General features: G+C 56.4%; 2 protein-coding genes across 5 annotated transcripts; one reads left to right on the top strand and one right to left on the bottom strand.

Moving 5' to 3' along the window:
• Positions 1-129: 129 nt before the first annotated feature.
• Positions 130-8,684, bottom strand: DDX49 (DEAD-box helicase 49). The gene is made up of 13 exons (XM_058821011.1): positions 8,516-8,684; positions 8,138-8,261; positions 7,857-7,942; positions 7,030-7,151; positions 6,364-6,551; positions 5,687-5,827; positions 5,092-5,167; positions 4,934-5,010; positions 4,223-4,320; positions 3,436-3,510; positions 2,568-2,656; positions 2,378-2,449; positions 130-1,656 (listed from the first exon to the last, which is right to left on the bottom strand). Exons 1-13 carry the CDS (start codon positions 8,682-8,684, stop codon positions 1,453-1,455), a joined length of 1,521 nt encoding a protein of 506 aa, XP_058676994.1. The 3' UTR covers positions 130-1,452.
• Positions 8,685-9,106: 422 nt separating this feature from the next.
• On the top strand, positions 9,107-15,817 carry COPE (COPI coat complex subunit epsilon). Of its 4 annotated transcripts, none has more exons than XM_058821033.1 (10): positions 9,107-9,245; positions 9,423-9,485; positions 10,123-10,229; positions 10,932-11,084; positions 11,519-11,572; positions 11,781-11,862; positions 12,547-12,663; positions 13,924-13,992; positions 14,732-14,806; positions 15,275-15,817. In XM_058821033.1, the coding sequence occupies exons 1-10, from the start codon at positions 9,129-9,131 to the stop codon at positions 15,320-15,322; spliced, it is 885 nt and encodes a 294-aa protein (XP_058677016.1). In that variant the 5' UTR covers positions 9,107-9,128; the 3' UTR covers positions 15,323-15,817. The 4 variants fall into 4 exon arrangements, with proteins under 4 accessions (XP_058677016.1, XP_058677015.1, XP_058677017.1 ...); XM_058821032.1 differs by having other exon boundaries at positions 12,508-12,663; XM_058821034.1 differs by lacking the exon at positions 11,519-11,572 and having other exon boundaries at positions 12,508-12,663.
• Positions 15,818-16,756: the final 939 nt, after the last annotated feature.

Genomic DNA, 16,756 nt, shown 5'->3' with positions numbered 1-16,756 from the left:
ACTACCCCAGATGTTTCCCAGCCTCTGGAACTGAGCAAGGCCTGAGGGAGGCCCTGGCTCTGCTTTACCACAACTTCCCTATTTTATTTTAAGCATCATTCCTCTTGCTGCCTCATCTCTTTACTCAACTCTATTTCTTTCATTTCAATGCTTTATATTTGGTTTTTTGGTCAGAAAGTTCCAAAACCTTTCTTTGTGTCTGTTTTGGACACAGCAGATCCAATCAGCATTTGCTGATTCCATTGCAAATTGACACAAAACCACACAAAACTGACACAAAAAAATGCACAAAATCGACACAAAAATGCACAAAAAAACCCCATTTTCCCAGCAGGTTTGGGGCTGTCCCTGAGGCAGTGCCAGCCCAGGGTCCCTTGCTGGGCTGGAGCCACTCTGATCCTTGCCAGAACCTTCTGGAAATCCTTGTGGAGCAGCTCAGGGCCGTGCTCAGCATTGGGAATAACAAAAGCTTTGTCCAGGCTGTGATGGATGGCTCTGGGTTCTCTCCTTCCTCACTGATAAAATCCCATTTATCACCAGCAATTCCCTCAGCTTCCCTGGGCTGCTCCAGAGCCCCAATTCCACAGGATTTTGGTTCCGATTCCAGCCATTTCCAGGGGATTTTATTTATTTTTTGGTTGTGTTTCAGAGCAGGGGCACCAACACCTCCCTCTGCAGCCCTGATTAATTCCTTTTTTTTGTGCTAAAGTGGAAAATCTTGTGCTGCAGAGGTGACAAAGCTGCAGTTTTGTGTCTGGCAGCAGCACTTGGTGCATTTTTGTGCATTTTGTGTCTGGCAGCAGAATTCTGTGCATTATTTTCGTGTCTGGCAGCAGCTCCATCCCAGCGCCCTCCTGGCTGAGGCCTCACAAATGAGCATTTTAATTATTCACAAGGCAGCCAGAGCGTTAATAACGGGATGAATTAATCACACAGGAGAGTGGGATGAGCGGGGAAAACTCTTGGAGATTCCCCCTGAGCACAGAGGGGGGATCCAAGGAAAACTTGGAGCTGCTTCCAGAGGGGGAAGGGGCTCCAAAGGAGCTGGAGAGGGTTTGGGATGAGGGGCACAGGGAATGGATCTGGGATTTGGGAATTCCAGGAGCCAGGGAATGGATCTGGGATTTGAGATGGAATTCCAGGGCACAGGGAATGGATCTGGGATTTGGGAATTCCAGGGACAGGGAATGGATTTAAACTGGAAATGGGAATCTGGGTGGGATTTAGGCTGGAATTCCCAGAGGAGCTGAGGCTGCCCTGGATCCCTGGGATGTCCAAGGCCAGGCTGGGACTGGATGAGCCCTGAGCTCCTCCCAACCCAATCCCAATCCCAATGGTTCTGGGATTCTTCCCTCCTCCCCAGCATTGTTTTTTTCCCACATTCAAGAGTTCAGTCCCAATTTTCCCAAAGCTGCAGCAATTCCAGGGCACTCTGGGCCGGGCCCAGCCGCGTCACTGCTCCTCCTTTTCCTCCTTCTCCTTTTCCTTCTCCTTCTCCATCTTCCTCCTCCTCCTCTCCGCGCTCTTGTGCAGTTTCCTGCGGAGCTGCAGCTGCCTCCTCCTGTGCAGGCTCTGCTGCAGCTTCTGCCGGCACTCCCTGTTCCTGCTGCGGATCCGTGACAGCTCTGCCTTCCTGCGGGCCTCCTGCTCCGGGTCCTGGGGATATTGGGGACACCATTGGGGACATTGGGGACCTCCTGCTCCGCCCTCCTGCGGGCCTCCTGCTCCGGGTCCTGGGGACATTGGGGACATTGGGGACACCGGGGACAGCTCCACCTTCCTGTGGGCCTCCTGCTCCGGGTCCTGGGGACATTGGGGACATTGGGGACCTCCTGCTCCGCCCTCCTGCGGGCCTCCTGCTCCGGGTCCTGGGGACATTGGGGACACCACTGGGGACATTGGGGACACCAGGGACACCATTGGGGACACTGGGGACAGCTCCACCTTCCTGTGGGCCTCCTGCTCCGGGTCCTGAGGAACAGGGACACCAGGGACATTGAGGACATTGGGGACAGGGAACACTGGGGACAGCTCCGCCCTGCGCCGCGCCTCCGGCTCTGGGTCCTGAGGGACAGACACCGGGACACTGGGGACACCGGGATTGGGGACACACCCGGGACACTGGCGATTGGGACATTGGGGACAGGCTCAGGACATTGGGGACACACCCAGGACAGCCCCAGGACACTGGGGACAGGACACTGGGGACAGGATGATGACAGGCCCAGAGATGTTGGGGACACAGCCAGGACACTGGGGACAGGATGGGGACAGGCCCGGAAGGGAAGGGAAGGCAAAAGGAAGGGAAAAGGAGGAGGGACTGTCCTTCCCCTTCCCTTTCCCACATTTCACCAGCTCATCGAGCAGCAGCTCTCACCTTCCCCTCCAGGATCATCTGTTTCCTCTTATTGATTTCCTTCTTCTCATCAAAATCCATCCCCTCCAGCTCCTGGCAAAGGGAAGAGCAGCAGAGCCACAAACCTCAGCCCTGAGCAGCAAAAACCCCTGGAAAAACCCAAAAACCACAGGGGGAGAGACCCAAATCCAGCTCCCCCAGGGCCACTCACGATCTCACACTCCCTCCTGGTGACGTTCACTTGGGTCAGGATGTCCAGCACCAGCTGCTCCTCCACCGAGAACTCGGGCAGCTGCAGCTCTGGGGACATGAGGGGACAAAGCCCACAGGTGACAAAGCCCAAAGGGACAAAGCCCACAGGGGACAAACCCCACAGGTGACAAAGCCCATAGAGAACTCGGGCAGCTGCAGCTCTGGGGACATGAGGGGACAAACCCCAAAGGGACAAAGCCCACAGGTGACAAAGCCCAAAGGGACAAAGCCCATAGAGAACTCGGGCAGCTGCAGCTCTGGGGACATGAGGGTGACAAACCCCAAACCGTCAGGGGACACCCAGCACAGCCCAGGGGTACCGGTGGGGTTTTCTGTGGTTCAAGGTGGGGTTTTCTGTGGTTCAAGGTGGGATTGCTGCCCTCGGGGCTCCCCTCTGCAGCTCCTGCAGCACTGGGGCTCCAGGAGCTGCTTCCCCAAAAAAATATAAATATAGGGAATGGGGTGCTGAGGAGGGGAGTGGGGACCCTGACACATGGAACAGGGAATGTGAACCTGAAGATTGGAATAGGGAACCTGAAGATTGGAATAAGGACTAGGAATGGAATGGCTCCACATCCTTAAGAGCAGAGCAGGGAATGTGAACCTGAGGAGTGGAATGGGGAATGTGAAGATGGGAACACAGGGAATGTGAACCCTGTTTTTGAGGAAGCAGCTGCTTTCACCAAGAACAGCTCCACACAATTTCTGCTCCACCAAAAGCAGCAGGGACACGAGCAGGGTCCTGCCTGAGCCAGCCAGGGACCCCAAATCAGGGATGGAGCAGTTCTGGGAAGGGGAAAGGGGAAGGAGGGCCCAGCCCCACTCACTGATCTCCTCCTCAATGGCGTGCACCAGGTGGATGTCGTACTGTGTCACCAGGGTGATGGCCATGCCCTTCCTCCCTGAAAGGGTTAAAAACAGGGATGGGACAATCCTGGCAGGCACAGGGGAATGGACCCAGGGCACTCCCAACCCCTCCATGCCCAGGAGCCACAATGGGAGAGCTCTGCTGGCCCTGAAAATCCCATTAATGATCCCGTCAGAACCAGCAGGGAGCTGTGATCCACCCTCACACACCCAGGGCAGGACCCGGTGGTGTCTTAAAGGAGGGGGAAAACGAGGATTTTGGGAATTACACGCAAAAATGGAAGGTGTCCCTGCCTGTCCCATCCCTGGAATTGTCCCAGGCCATGCTGGAGCACCTCAGGATTGTTGGAGGTGTCATAAACGAAGGGGAAATGAGGATTTTGGGAATTAAAGACAGAAATGAGAGGTGTCCCTGGAGTTGTGCCACTTTTCCCACCCCAGGAATTGTCCCAGGTTACTCCGGAGCCCTCTGGGATAGTGGGAGGTGTCTTAAAGGAGGGGAAAATGAGGATTTTGGGAATTAAAAGCAGAAATGGGAGGTGTCCCTGCAACTGTCCCAGGCCGTGCTGGAGCACCCTGGGCAGCGCCTGCCTGTCCCAGCCCTGCCCTGCTCCATTCCTTGGCGCGTCCTGAGCATTCTCCCGATGCTTCCCCTCCCCTCCAGGAATGCACACGGTGCTGAGGGCGCCGTGGGGGTGCCCCCGTGCCCCCTCCCTGGGGTCTGTCCCCCCAAGGTGAGCCCCCGACCTGCCCGCGCCGTGCGTCCCACGCGGTGGATGTAGATCTTGGGCAGCCCTGGGGTGTTGTGGTTGATGACAACCTGCACTGCTGGGATGTCCAAACCTCTGCAATCCAGGGGGGAAAACGCAGCCAGGTGAGGAAAACAGCTTAAATAGCACAGGACTGTCAAACGGCACAGTGTTTGGGGTGGGAGGGACGTTAACACACATTTAGTGCTTGCCTTGCCTTGGGCAGGGACACTGCCACTGCGGCAGGGATCTGCTCAATTCCTGCCTTCTCCAAAAGCCCCAGAATCCCGTGGATAAAGCCTTTGTTGGCTGGTTGGAGGAGAAATTCCTTCCTCATAACAATTCCCTAATTCCTTCTTCAGGGTTCAACAATCCCCTAATTCTTCTCTCAGAGCTCAGCAATTCCCTCTTCCCTTGGAGCTGCTCCCTGGCAGCCCCAGGAGCCCCTCAGGACCCCCCAACCCTCCCTGGGCAGAGCCTCAGGCCCCCCAGGCCCCAAAGCTCAGCCCAGACAGGCTGGGAAGAGCCTGTCCCACACAAATCTGGGGTATTTGAGGGTCTGCTCTGGCTAAACTCAGCCCAGACTGGTTCTGGTGGACAAACCCAGGTGGGAGAGTCTCTCCCACAAAATCCGGGGCATTCCAGGCTCTGATCCTGCTAAACCCAGCCTGAGTGAACAAACCCAGGGCGGGGAGAGCTCTGGCTTTACCTGGCAGCCACGTCTGTGGCAATGAGGATCTTGAAGATGCTGGACTTGAACTTGGCCAGAGCTGCAAATCTCTGTTTCTGTGAGGGGAACATTCCAGGTGAGGGCTGGGAGGAGATCCCGGGTGGGAGCAGTCCCTGGCAGGGCCCTGCTGCCCTCACCTGCTTCATCATGGAGTGCAGGGCCACGGAGGGGAAGCTGAACTTCCTCAGCATCATGTTCAGCACCTGGCAGTCCCTGCAGGGGAGGGAACGTCAGGAGAATGCTCAGGAGGCACCAGGGCATGGAGCAGGACAGGGCTGGGACAGGCAGGGCCTGGGACACTCCTGGGGTGGGAAAATGGGACAGAAACTTCACGTTTCCATGTGCAATTCCCAAAATCCTCATTTTTTCCCCTCTTTTATGATATCTCCAACAACCCTGGGGTGCTCCAGTATAGCCTGGGACAATTCCAGGGGTGGGAAAACTGGGACAGGGAGGAGAAAACGAGGAGGCAAAGGGAGGAGGAAATGAGGAGGAAGGAAGAAGGAAAAGGAGGAAGGAAAGGAGCAGGGAAAGGGAGCAGGTAAAGGAGGAAGGAAAAGGAGGAAGGAAAGGAGCAGGAAAAGGAACAGGAAAGGGAAAAGGGAGCAGGAAAAGGGGGAGGAAAAGAGCAGGAAAAGGAACAGAAAACGGAAAAGGGAGCAGGAAAACGGGGAGGAAAAGGAGCAAGAAGAGGAGCAGGAAAAGGGAACAGGAAAAGGAGCAGGCTCTCACTTGCAGGTCTTGGTGAAGATGATGATGGCCCAGTCCTCGTGCTGGTCCTGGAAGCTCTGCACCAGGTGCACCAGGTAGGCGTCCTTGAGCGCCTCGGGCACCAGCAGGTACCTCTGCTCCAGCCCCTCCACTGTCCTCACCCTGCAGGGACAGGGACAGGGAAATGAGGCTGGAAAAGCCCCCCAGGATCACCCACAGCACCCCCAGCCCTGCCCTGGACTGCCCTTCCCATGAGGAAATTCCTGCTGAGGTCCCACCTGGGGCTGCTCCCTCCTGTCCTGGTGTCCCTGGCACCCTGCTGGTGTCCCCTCCTTCTGGGGACCTGTGGGCATCGGGAATGTCCCCCTGACCTGATCCTGCTCTGCTCCAGGCTGGGCCCCTTCCCAGCTCCTCAGGAATTCTCCAGCCCCTTCCCAGAAAATTTCCAGCCCTTTCCCAGCCCCTTCAGGAATTCCCAACTCTCCAATGCCTTTCTCATCTCTCTCAAGAATTCTCCAGCCCGTTCCCAGAGATTGTTCAGCTCTTTCCCAGCCCCCTCACCTCAGGAACTCTCCAGCCCCTCCACACCCTTCTCCCAACACCCCCAAATCCCTGGCAGCGCCTCAGCAGGGCCAGCACAGGAAAAGGCAGCAGAAGGAGCCGAACCCCGGGCAAACAGGGGGACCCCGGGCACTCACGGGGCCGAGGCCTCCCAGAAGAAGGGGCTGTTGGCAGCCAGGCCCCGCAGCTGGCACAGGGTGCCCGTCAGGGTGGCGCTGAACAGCAGCGTCTGGCGGCGCGCGGGCACCGCGCCCAGGATCAGCTCCAGGTCCGCGCTGAAATCGGCACTGCCCTGCTCCAGCAGGCGGTCAGCCTCGTCCAGAACCTGGGCACGGCGCCCTCAGAGGGTGGGAACGCCAGGGAGCCACCAGGGAAACCCCGGGAGCCACCAGGGAATCCAGGAAATGGGCCCAGGGATGGAGGGACCCCTCAGGATACCCAGGAACCCACCCAGGGAACCCCTCAGGATTCCCGAGAACGCCCCCAAGGATGAAGGGAACCCCTCAGGATTCCCAGGAACGCCCCCAAGGATGAAGGGAACCCCTCAGGATTCCCAGGAACGCCCCCAAGGATGAAGGGAACCCCTCAGGATACCCAGGAACCCACCCAGGAAACCCCTCAGGATTCCCAGGAATGCCCCCAAGGATGGAGGGAACCCCTCAGGGAACCCCTCAGGATTCCCGGAAATGCCCCCAAGGATGGAGGGAACCCCTCAGGATTCCCAGGAACGCCCCCAAGGATGGAGGGAACCCCTCAGGATTCCCAGGAACCCCCCAGGAGCCCCAGGTGGATTTGGGGCTCACCAGGAAGCGCAGCTTGCTGAGGCTGAAGGTGCTGGAGCTGCGCAGGTGGTCAGCCAGGCGCCCGGGGGTGGCCACGACCACGTGGGGCCTGCGGGACAGGGCCAGAGCCTGCGACACCATGTCTGGGACGGACAGACAGACAGACAGACAATGGGAATGGGGCTGGGGCACCATGTCTGGGACGGACAGACAGGCAGACAGGGAATGGGAATGGGGCTGGGGCACCATGTCTGGGACGGACAGACAGACAGACAGGGAATGGGGCTGGGGCACCATGTGTGGGACGGACAGACAGACAGACAGGGAATGGGAATGGGGCTGGGACACCATGTGTGGGACGGACAGACAGACAGACAGGGAATGGGAATGGGGCTGGGGCACCATGTGTGGGACGGACAGACAGACAGACAGACAATGGGAATGGGGCTGGGACACCATGTCTGGGACGGACAGACAGACAGGGAATGGGAATGGGGCTGGGACACCATGTCTGGGACGGACAGACAGACAGACAGGGAATGGGGCAGGGAATGCTGAGAACACTGGGAACGATGGGAATGGGCTGGGAGCACTGGGAGTGGAGCAGGACCCCCCAGACCCCCCGAGCCCCCCAGACCCCCCGAGCCCCCCAGTGCCCCCCAGACCCCCCAGACCCACTGAGCCCCCAGACCCCCCGAGCCCCCAGACCCCCCAGACCCACTGAGCCCCCCAGTGCCCCCCATACTCACCGAGCCCCCAGTGCCCCCCAGACCCCCAGACCCCCCGAGCCCCCCAGTGCCCCCCAGACCCACTGAGCCCCCCAGACCCCTCAGACCCCCCAGACTCACCGAGCCCCCCCACCACCACGCAGTCCTTGAGCCCCAGGGGTTTGCCCAGCACCCGGAACTGCTCGGCGATCTGGCACGCCAGCTCCCTGCACGGAGAGGGGAGAACGGGTCAGCGGCACCGGGGGGTCCCCAGAACTCCCCAGAACTCCCCGGGACCCTCCCCAGTCCCGGCCCGGGGCTCTCTCTGGCTGCCCCCCAGTTCCCCGGGACCCCCCAAGTTCTCCTCGGTTCCCCCAGGACTCCCTCCAGAGCTGCCCCCGGTGCCCCCGCGGTGCCGGTACCGGGTGGGGGTGAGCACGAGGCAGAAGATGCCGTACGGGTCCTGCGCCAGCACGTGCAGCACCGGCAGCACGAACGCCGCCGTCTTCCCGCTGCCCGTCTGCGCACAGCCCAGGCAGTCCCGGCCTGCGGGGAAACGGGCAGTCAGCGGGAACGGAGAACGGGAAACGGGAACCGGCAACGGGAGGGAGAAAGGGCAACGGGAACGGGACCGGGGAACGGGACGGAGAACTGGGAGGGGAACGGCCGGACCGGGACCGAGGAAAGGAGCACAGGGGGAGAACGGCCGAGCCCGAAGGAGGGATGGGGACCCTGAGGGGCCGGTCCCGGGGGTGGGACGGGGACCGGGAGCGGCGTTCCCGGGAAGGACCGGAGCCCGCCCATGGCCGTCCCGGGGCCGTTCCCGTTCCCGGCCCGCACTCCCGCGCGCTCACCCTGCAGCACGGCCGGGATGCAGGCGGCCTGCACGGGCGTGGGCCGGAGCAGCCCCACCTGCCGGGCCTGCTCCGCCAGCCACGGCGCCAGCCCGAGCGCAACGAACTCCGCCATGCCGCGCTCCGCCGCTTCCGCGCCTTCTGATGGCGTCACCGCTGTGCGCGCCGCTCATTGGCCGGCTGGCTCTGACCCCGCCCACGCGCGGCGCCGCGCGCCCCGATGGCGTCAGCGCCATTCTCACCATTCATTGGCCGGCTCTCTCTAACCCCGCCCTGATGGCGTCACCGCCGCGCGCACAGCTCATTGGCTGGCTCGCTCTAACCCCGCCCCAATGCGTCAGCGCCGTGTTCGTCGTTCATTGGTCGACTCTCTCTAACCCCGCCCCTATGACGTCACATCAGCGCACTCCGCTCATTGGCCGTCTCGCCCTGACCCCGCCCACACGTCGCTTTTTGCTGACGTTTCCCCCTCCTCGCGTTGCTATTGGCGGTTCCCATGGCGACGGCGGCTCCCGGCAGCCCGCGCGGCACGGGCGCTTCCGGGTTCGTGTCTGCGGCGATGGCGGCCGGGACGGGCGCGGCCCCGGCGGGGGAGGCGGACGAGCTGTTCGACCTCCGCAACAGCTTCTACATCGGCGCCTTCCAGGCCGCCATCAACGAGGCCCAGCGCGCCAAGGTCCGGGCCCGCCGCGGCTCCCGGGGCTGGGGAGGGGGAGGGGGGCCGGTTTGTGTGGGGCTGTTTGTGTGGGGTGGTTTTCTGAGGGCGTTTGTGTGGGGTGGTTTTATGGGGCCGGTTTGTGTGGGGCTGCTTTGGGGTCCCCACGGCCCTGAGGATTCCCCATTTCCCTTCCAGCCCAGCAGCCCCCAGCAGGAGGCCGAGCGAGACGTGTTCCTGTTCCGATCCTACATCGCCCAGGTGAGCCTGGGAGGGGTGGAGCCCTGGGATTCCCAAATCCCTTCCCTGGGCCCTGGGATCCCATCCCAAATCCCTTCCCTGGGCCCTGGGATTCCATCCCAAATCCATTCCCTGGGCCCGGGGATTCCATCCCAAATCCCTTCCCTGGGCCCTGGGATTCCCATCCCAAATCCATTCCCTGGGCCCTGGGATTCCCATCCCAAATCCCTTCCCTGGGCCCGGGGATTCCCATCCCAAATCCCTTCCCTGGGCCCTGTCTCTGCAGATCCTTGAGAGTTCTGCTCAAACCCCAACCTCCCTTCTTTCCCTTCCCTCCTGCTTTTTTGGATTTTCCTTCTTTTCCTGCTCTCCCTGCCCTTCCTTCTTTTCCTTGTTGTTTTCCTTGTTGTTTTCTTTGTTTTGTCCTTGTTCTTTTCCTTGTCTTTTCCTTTTTTTTTTTTTTTCTCTCTTTTTGCCTTGCTTGTTTCCTTGGTTTTTTCCTCCTTTTTTTTCCCCTTTTTCCCCCTTTTTTTTCCCTCTCTTTTTCCCCCTTTCCCCCCCCCCTTTTTTTTCCTTTTCTTTCCTTTCCCCCCCTTCTTTTCCCTTTCTGTCCCCTTTTTCCCTGGCCCTGGCCCCGTTCCCCGTTCCTGTGTTTCAGAGGAAGTTTGGGGTGGTTCTGGACGAGCTGCAGGGCAGCCCCAGCCCCGAGCTGCAGTCTGTCAGGATGTTTGCTCAGTTCCTGGCCAGCGACAGCCAGAGCCAGAGGTGAGCCGGGGGGCTTTGGGGGGCTTTGGGGGGTCCCGGCCCCTGCCGGGGTCTGCGGGGTGGCAGCAAAGCTGGAATGGGCACAGTTCCTGCACTCCCAGGGGGTTTTGGGGGCTTTCATGTCCAGGGATCCCTGCCAAGGATGGAGCAGCCACAGCTTCTCCTCTTTTATCCCCTTTTTTTCCCCCATTTTTTCCCCTTCCCCCCGCATTTTTCCCCCCCTTTCTCCCCCATTTTCCTCCTCATTTTATCCCATTCCTCCCACCACCATTTTCTCCCTTTTTCTCCCCCTTTTTCCCTCCCATTTTCTCCCCCATTTCCCCCTCGTTTACTCCCCATTTTCTCGCCCCTTTTTCCCCCATTTTCCCCCATTTCTTCCCCATTTTATCCCATTCCTCCCACCACCATTTTCTCCCTTTTTCCTCTCTCTTTTTCTCCCCCATTTTCTGCCATCCTCCCCCTTTTCCCCTCCCATTTCCTCCCTCATTTTCTCCCCATTTTCCCCCCCCCATTTTGCCCCATTTCTTCCCCATTTTATCCCATTCCCCCCCCCCTATTTTCTCCCCCTCATTCTTCCCTGTTTTCTCCCAATTTTCCCCCGTTTTCTCGCCTGTTTTTTCCCATTTTCTTCCCCATTTTATCCCATTCCCCTCCCATCATTTTCTCCCCCATGCCCACCCCATTTTCCCTTGTGCCCCCCAGGGACTCCATCATGGCAGAGCTGGACAAGAAGATGGCCAAGAGCGTGGACGTGGCCAACAGCACCTTCCTGCTGATGGCAGCGTCCATCTACTGCCACCAGCAGGACCCCGACGCTGCCCTGAGGGCCCTGCACCAGGGGGACAGCCTGGAATGGTGAGGGGACCCCAAAAACCCGGGGGGGCAGCCTGGAATGGTCAGGGCATGCTAAAATATGGGGTGACATCCTCCCCAAAGCCAGCCTGGAATGGTGAGGGAACCCCAAAAATGGGGATCTGCACCAGGGGGACAGCCTGGAATGGTGGGGGGACCCCAAAACGGGGTCACACCCTCCCCAAAAACCCGGGGGGACAGCCTGGAATGGTCAGGGCATGCTAAAATATGGGGTGACAGCCTCCCCAAAGCCAGCCTGGAATGGTGAGGGGACCCCAAAAACGGGGATCTGCACCAGGGGACAGCCTGGAATGGTGAGGGCATCCCAAAATGGGGTGACAGGCTCAGAGCTTGGGTCGGGAGGGACCCTCGGGGCCATCCCAGGTGGGGTTTGGGGTGGCTGCAGCTGCCTCAGCCCCTGTGCTCTGTCCCTGCAGCCTGGCCATGATGATCCAGATCCTGCTGAAGCTCGACAGGCTCGACCTGGCCAGGTGGGACTGGGCTTTCTCTTTTTCCTTTTTCATTCTCCTTTCCCCTTTTCCCCTTTTCCCCTTTTCCCCTTCTCCCTTCCCATTTCCAGGAGCCAAGCCAGGCCTCTCCTTGTGCAATAAACCCCACAAACCTTGAGGAGAAAACCCCAAATTTGTTCGATTTTGTGCTGAGATCCCTTTTCCTTTGTGATTCCCACCTGTCCTGCAGGAAGGAGCTGAAGAAGATGCAGGAGCAGGATGAGGATGCCACCCTGACCCAGCTGGCCACAGCCTGGGTCAACCTGGCCCTGGTGGGTACCCAGGGGGAGCCAGATGGACCCAAAATATCCCCAGAACATCCCCAGAACAGCCCCAAAACAGCCCCAGTTCCCCAGGGAGCTGCTCTGGTGCCCCATCCAGGCTCCAGGACACAGAATGTCCCCAAAGGGGTTTGGGAATGAGGCAAAACCACCGAGTTTGGGGGTGACCCCAGGCGTGGAAATCAGGAGTTCCCAGCCCAGAAATTACCTTGGGGATGGAAATGGGGAATTCTCATGGCCCTGAGGCTGTAAATCAGGAATTCCCAGCCCAGAAGTGACCCCAGGGATGGAGATCTGGAAGTCCCGTGACCCTGAGGATGTAAATACAGATTTCCCAGCCCAGAAGTGATCCTGTCTGTAAATCAGGAATTCCCATGACCCTGAGGATGTAAATACAGATTTCCCAGCCCAGAAGTGATCCTGTCTGTAAATCAGGAATTCCCATGACCCTGAGGATGTAAATACAGATTTCCCAGCCCAGAAGTGATCCCGTCTGTAAATCAGGAATTCCCATGACCCCGTGGCTGTAAATGAGGATTCCCCATCCCCGGGACGTCCCCGTGGCTGTAAATGAGGATTGCCCAGGCCCAGGGTGACCCCGTCTGTGCGTCTGTCTGCGTGTCTGTCCCGTCGCAGGGCGGGGAGAAGCTGCAGGACGCCTTCTACACCTTCCAGGAGCTGGCAGACAGGTACAGCCCCTCGCTGCTGCTGCTCAACGGGCAGGCGGCCGCTGCCATGGCCCAGGGCCGCTGGGACGAGGCCGAGGGGCTGCTCCAGGAGGCCCTGGACAAGGTAGGGACCCACGGGGTGTCCTGGGGACGGGGACAGAGCCACAGGGACGGGGACAGAGCCACAGGGACAGAGCCACAGGGACAGGGACAGCCCCACAGGGACAGAGCCACAGGCACAGCGACAGAGCCACAGGGACGGGGACAGAGCCACGGGGACAGAGCCACAGGGACGGGGACAGAGCCACGGGGACAGAGCCACAGGGACAGGGACAGAGCCACAGGGACGGGGACAGAGCCACGGGGACAGAGCCACAGGGACAGGGACAGAGCCACAGGCACAGCGACAGAGCCACAGGCACATGCACAGGGACAGAGCCACAGGGCCAGGGACAGCCCCACAGGGTCCCCCTGGGGACAGGGACAGAGCCACAGGGACGGGGGACAGACCCAGAGAAATCCCTGATGCACAAGGGACAGCCCCAGGGGGACAGGGGACAGCACAAAGAGTCCCCAGATGGACAAGGCAGACCCCAAATTCTCAGATGGACGAGGGACACCCTAAAGAGTTCCCTGATGGACAAAGTACAGCCCCAAATCCCCACAGGGACAAGGGACAACCCCAAATCCCCAAACGGACAAGGGACAGCCCCAAATCCCCACAGGGACAGCCCCAAATCCCCAGAGGGACACGGGACAGCCCCAAATCCCCACAGGGACAAAGTACAGCCCCAAATCCCCAAACGGACAAGGGACAGCCCCAAATCCCCAAATGGACCAGGGACAGCCCCAAATCCCCACAGGGACAGCCCCAAATCCCCACAGGGACACGGGACAGCCCCAAAGTCCCAGGAGTTTTCCTGCTCAAATCCACAGCAGTGGCAATTTATGGATCCACCTCGCTGTGCTTGGGCTTGCAGACTGGTTTGGTTTATTTTATTTCATTTCGGTATTTTATTTTATTTCACATTTATGGTATTTTATTTTATATTTTGTTTATTGTATTGTATTGTATTTTATTAAATTTTATTGGTTATTTATTTTTATTATTTTTATTTTAGTATTTTATTTTATGTTTTATTTCACATTTCTAGTATTTTGTTGGTTATTTTGTTGGTCATTTTGTTGGTTATTTTATTTTATTTTATTTTATTTTATTTTATTTCAATTTCTTTTTCCACCCATTCCATTCCACCTGCACGATGCCAGGTGGGTCCCAGCCCTGGGGCAGGCAGGGATTTCCCTGGGGATCCCACCCCAGAGTTCCCACATCCCTGTCAGGGATCCCCCAGCCCCTTTTGCTGTGATAATCCCATTTTTGCAGGACAGTGGGCACCCTGAGACGCTGCTGAACCTGGTGGTGCTGTCGCAGCACCTGGGCAAGGCCCCCGAGGTGAGACCTGGGGGAAATGGGCTCATTTTGGGGGGAAATGGGCTCATTTTGGGCTCATTTTGGAAATAAATGGGGTCATTTTGGGGATAAATGGGGTCATTTTGGGGATAAATGGGGTCATTTTGGGCTCATTTTGGAAATAAATGGGGTCATTTTGGGGGTAAATGGGGCCATTTGGGGAATAAATGGGGTAATTTTGGGCTCATTTTGGGGATAAATGGGGTCATTTTGGGGGTAAATGGGGCCATTTGGGGAATAAATGGGGTAATTTTGGGCTCATTTTGGGGATTAACGGGACTGTTTTGGGGATAAATGGGATTATTCTGGAATAATTTTGGGAATAAATGGGATCATTTTAGGACCATTTTGGGATGGGCAGCTCACAGGGAACTGTTTGGGGTTTTGGGGAATTTAGCTTTTCCCACGGAATTTAATGGTCCTTGATGTCCCTTCCAACCCAAACCACTCCAGAACTCCAGAATTCCACATTATTGAGGAAAAAACCTGGATAGAAGAAACATTTGGAGTTCCAGGTTCAGCTCTTCCTGAATTTTAATTTTTTAACTTGGAGCCACCATAGAAAGTTGATTATTGAAGTGTTTTATTCTTTATTTCAAGTGTGTGCATGGTTTGAACTGGGACAGTGAGAAAATCAGGATTTTAGGTCTAAAACCCCCACATTGAGGTGGGATTTGTGCCACTCTGCCATCCCAAAATTGAATTTTTTTGTCCCCCCCAGGTCACCAATCGTTACCTGTCCCAGCTGAAGGATGCTCACAAAAACCATCCCTTCATCCAGGAGTACCAGGCCAAGGTAGGGGATGGCAGAAAATAGAAATAATAACAGAAATAAAGCAAATAAATTGCATTTTCCCCCGTTGTGATGGAGCCAGGGGAATTAAATCCCAGAGGGCAGCTCAGTCTCGTTCAGTTTTCCCTTTTGGGAATCCCAAGGCTGGAGGAAGAGCTCTGAGATGCAGATTTTTAATCCAGGTGGAAATTTGGGCTCAAAACAGGAAAGAAATGGGAGAGGGAATTTGGGGAGAGGGGAAGGGAAAAGCAGCAAAAGACAAAAAAAAAGGGATAAATGGGATTTGCTGTTAATTTAGTGTGAATTGGAATGAGATAAATTGGAATTAATTTAGTTTTAGGGAGCTGGTTGTGGTGGGTTCAGCTAGAGGAGAGGTAGTCCATGTAAATTGGAGGGGGATTGATTGGTAATCATTATTCAATGATTAATTAATGATTAATCAATTCAATTTATTTTTGGCTGTGGTTGCAGGAGAACGACTTTGACCGCCTGGCCCTGCAGTATGCACCCAGTGCCTGAGCCTGGCACCCAAAAAACCCCTTTGGGACCCAAAAAATCCCTTTGGGACCCAAAAAATCCCCCTGGAACACAAAAAATCCTCTCTGGGACCCAAAAAATCCCTTTTGGAACACAAAAAATCCCTTTGGGACCCCAAAAATCCCTTTGGGACCCAAAAAATCCCTTTGGGACCCAAAAAATCCCTTTGGGACCCAAAAACATCCCTTTGGGACCTAAAAAATCCCTTTTGGAACACAAAAAAATCCCTTTTGGAACCCAGAAATCCCCCTGGAACACAAAAAATCCTCTCTGGGACCCAAAAAATCCCTTCTGGGTCCTGCTGGGAGGGTGGGAAGGGGAAACTCCAACATCTCCAGGATCCATCCCAAATTCTGCATCACCTCCTGCCCTTCTGACAATTCCTTTGGGATGAAAGCCCCTGGCGAGAGGGAAAACCCCAAAATAATAAAGAAATGAAAATAATAAAAATAAAAAGAAAAGTAAATAAAAATAATTTTCCTGTAATAGGCTCAGGCTGAGTCTGGTGTCCCTGCTGCAGTGTCCTTGTCACCAACCCCTGCTGGCTCCAACCTGGATTCTTTAGGATTTGTTGTGGCAGAGGTTTAGAATTTTCCCCAATCCCTGCCAGATCCAAACAAGATTTTTAGGGATTATTTTGGCACAAATCCTCATGGGAATTTCTCCCAGTCCCAGCCAGATCCAACCTGGATTTTTTAGGAATTACTGTGGCAGAGATCCCCATGGGAATTTCTCCCATCCCTGCCAGATCCAAACAAGAATTTTTAGGAATTATTGTGGCATAAATCCCTCTGGAATTTCCCCAATTCCTGCTGGGTCCAACCTGGATTTTTTTAGGATTTATTGTGACAAAAATCCCCATGGGATTTTCCCCAGTCCCAGCCAGATCCAACCTGGATTTTTTAGGAATTATTGTGGCAGAAACCCCCAAGGGAATTTCCCCAATCCCTGCAGGGTCCAACCTGGATTGTTTTAGGATTTTTTAGGAATTTTAGGAATTTTTTTTTTTTTTTTTTGGAATCATGGCCCCTTCCCCATGGGAATTTCCCCCAATCCCAGCCAGATCCAACCTGGATTTTTAGGGATTATTGTGGCAGAGATCCCCAAGGGAATTTCCCCAATCCAAACCAGATCCAACCTGGATTTTTAGGGATTATTTTGGCAGAAATCCCCATGGAATTTCCCCAATCCAAACCAGATCCAACCTGGATTTTTAGGGATTATTTTGGCAGAAATCCCCATGGGAATTTCCCCAATCCAGACCAAATCCAGCCTGGATTTTTTAGGGATTATTGTGGCAGAGATCCCCACTGGAATATCCCCTATCCGTGCAGGGTCCAACCTGGATTTTTTAGGATTTTTTAGGAATTTTATGACTTTTTAAAATTTTTTAGGATTTATGGCCCCTTCCCCATG

Source organism: Ammospiza caudacuta, chromosome 28 (assembly GCF_027887145.1).
Source record: "Ammospiza caudacuta isolate bAmmCau1 chromosome 28, bAmmCau1.pri, whole genome shotgun sequence".
NCBI lineage: Eukaryota > Metazoa > Chordata > Aves > Passeriformes > Passerellidae > Ammospiza > Ammospiza caudacuta.
The sequence above is the reverse complement of the archived record's forward strand: the minus strand, read 5'-3'. Positions and strand labels throughout refer to the sequence as shown.

What these genes read in the sequence shown, in the direction of transcription:
- DDX49 (XM_058821011.1), bottom strand. Translation starts at nt 8,684, where the DNA reads ATGGCGGAGTTCGTTGCGCTCGGGCTGGCGCCGTGGCTGGCGGAGCAG. An exon ending in ATCTTCACCAAGACCTGCAA is followed by an intron (nt 5,168 to 5,686) that starts GTGAGAGCCTGC and finishes CCTCCCCTGCAG; the next exon opens with GGACTGCCAGGTGCTGAACA. An exon ending in TGCACTCCATGATGAAGCAG is followed by an intron (nt 5,011 to 5,091) that starts GTGAGGGCAGCA and finishes TTCCCCTCACAG; the next exon opens with AAACAGAGATTTGCAGCTCT.
- COPE (XM_058821032.1), top strand. Translation starts at nt 9,129, where the DNA reads ATGGCGGCCGGGACGGGCGCGGCCCCGGCGGGGGAGGCGGACGAGCTG. An exon ending in TCCGATCCTACATCGCCCAG is followed by an intron (nt 9,486 to 10,122) that starts GTGAGCCTGGGA and finishes CCTGTGTTTCAG; the next exon opens with AGGAAGTTTGGGGTGGTTCT. An exon ending in AGCGACAGCCAGAGCCAGAG is followed by an intron (nt 10,230 to 10,931) that starts GTGAGCCGGGGG and finishes TGTGCCCCCCAG; the next exon opens with GGACTCCATCATGGCAGAGC.